Source organism: Poecilia reticulata, linkage group LG6, assembly GCF_000633615.1.
Source record: "Poecilia reticulata strain Guanapo linkage group LG6, Guppy_female_1.0+MT, whole genome shotgun sequence".
In the NCBI taxonomy this organism is placed as follows: Eukaryota; Metazoa; Chordata; class Actinopteri; order Cyprinodontiformes; family Poeciliidae; genus Poecilia; species Poecilia reticulata.
Genome location: NC_024336.1, coordinates 30,927,902 through 30,928,943, shown reverse-complemented (window position 1 = coordinate 30,928,943; position 1,042 = coordinate 30,927,902). Strand labels below are relative to the sequence as shown.

Below are 1,042 nucleotides of genomic sequence, written 5' to 3'. Positions count from 1 at the left end.
CAGTCTTCTATGAGGAATAGCCTCACACACCCACAAACATGCACGCCAACTGGTATTCTGTCTTCAATCTTACAGCTCCACTCCCAACTGCAAAAGGAAWSRATGTTAATTTCAGRAAATCTTCAGCTTAAAGGTCTGCTAAACAGCCTTAAYCTCCTAAGASCTGAGCTCTTGTAGTATTAAATCCTTTGATTTTTRCAGTCATTGGATCCCAATCAGCCCAAATGTAAAATTTGTTTTACATGATGTAGTTGAGAAATTATGTCCACATATGAGGACACTCAATTTAAATTGCAGAAAACATTCTCWCAATTAATGAAATCCAAAACCTTTCTTTAGTTTCTGTTCACATTAGCATTATTTCTGRGTTCAGAAACAAAATKATRCAGTAGTTGTGACTTTCAGCAATGTGGCCCATTCAAAGTACTACTAATGGGTATGGGAAGACATGGGTCCCTAAAGTTAAATCCCTCAAAGTAAATTGCGTTGCTGCTGTTAACAGTTGATTTCAATTTCTGAATGTTATGACACTTGAAACTTTTAATTCAGTCTTGATCTACTTCAAACTATTTTCCTCTTATGGATTATAATTACTTATCTGTAAACAGATTTGTAATTATTGCAATCTGCCTGTAAGCAGAGCACCTTGCAAATGAAACTGCACTCAATTTGTTCTGATGTACTTTTTGTTGGGATTTTAGTTTTTTGTTGTTTATTTCTCTAGTGAGTCTCCATGTTGTCCTCTCCTCCCCTTGATTGTTCCCAGGTGTCTCATTCCCTGATTATCCTCCCTCTTTATTTAAACTCGCATGTTTTCTTTGTTCCTTGTCAGGTTCTTTAAGTTGTAGTTCCAGTCAGTCCATTTATCATGTTCCTTGTTAGCCAGTTCTACCAGTGTGAGCTTTACCGTCTGCTCAACTGTGTTGCCTGTGTTTTGGATCTATTATAGATGTTTTTTCATCCATCTCTCAACCTTKTCCTATGACGTGTTCCTCACCGTACCCCAATTCATGACACTTGTACTCTGCATTGCATTTTTCAC

General features: G+C 37.1%; 1 protein-coding gene across 1 annotated transcript in view; it reads right to left on the bottom strand.

Annotated features, from left to right (window-relative positions):
• Positions 1-69: 69 nt before the first annotated feature.
• LOC103466811 (protein FAM3C-like) overlaps positions 70-1,042 on the bottom strand; it is an 8,788-nt gene continuing 7,815 nt past the window's right edge. The window contains exon 10 of the mRNA XM_008412672.2: positions 70-87. Coding sequence (XP_008410894.2) covers positions 70-87 — 18 coding nt within the window. The remainder of the gene's footprint in view (positions 88-1,042) is intronic.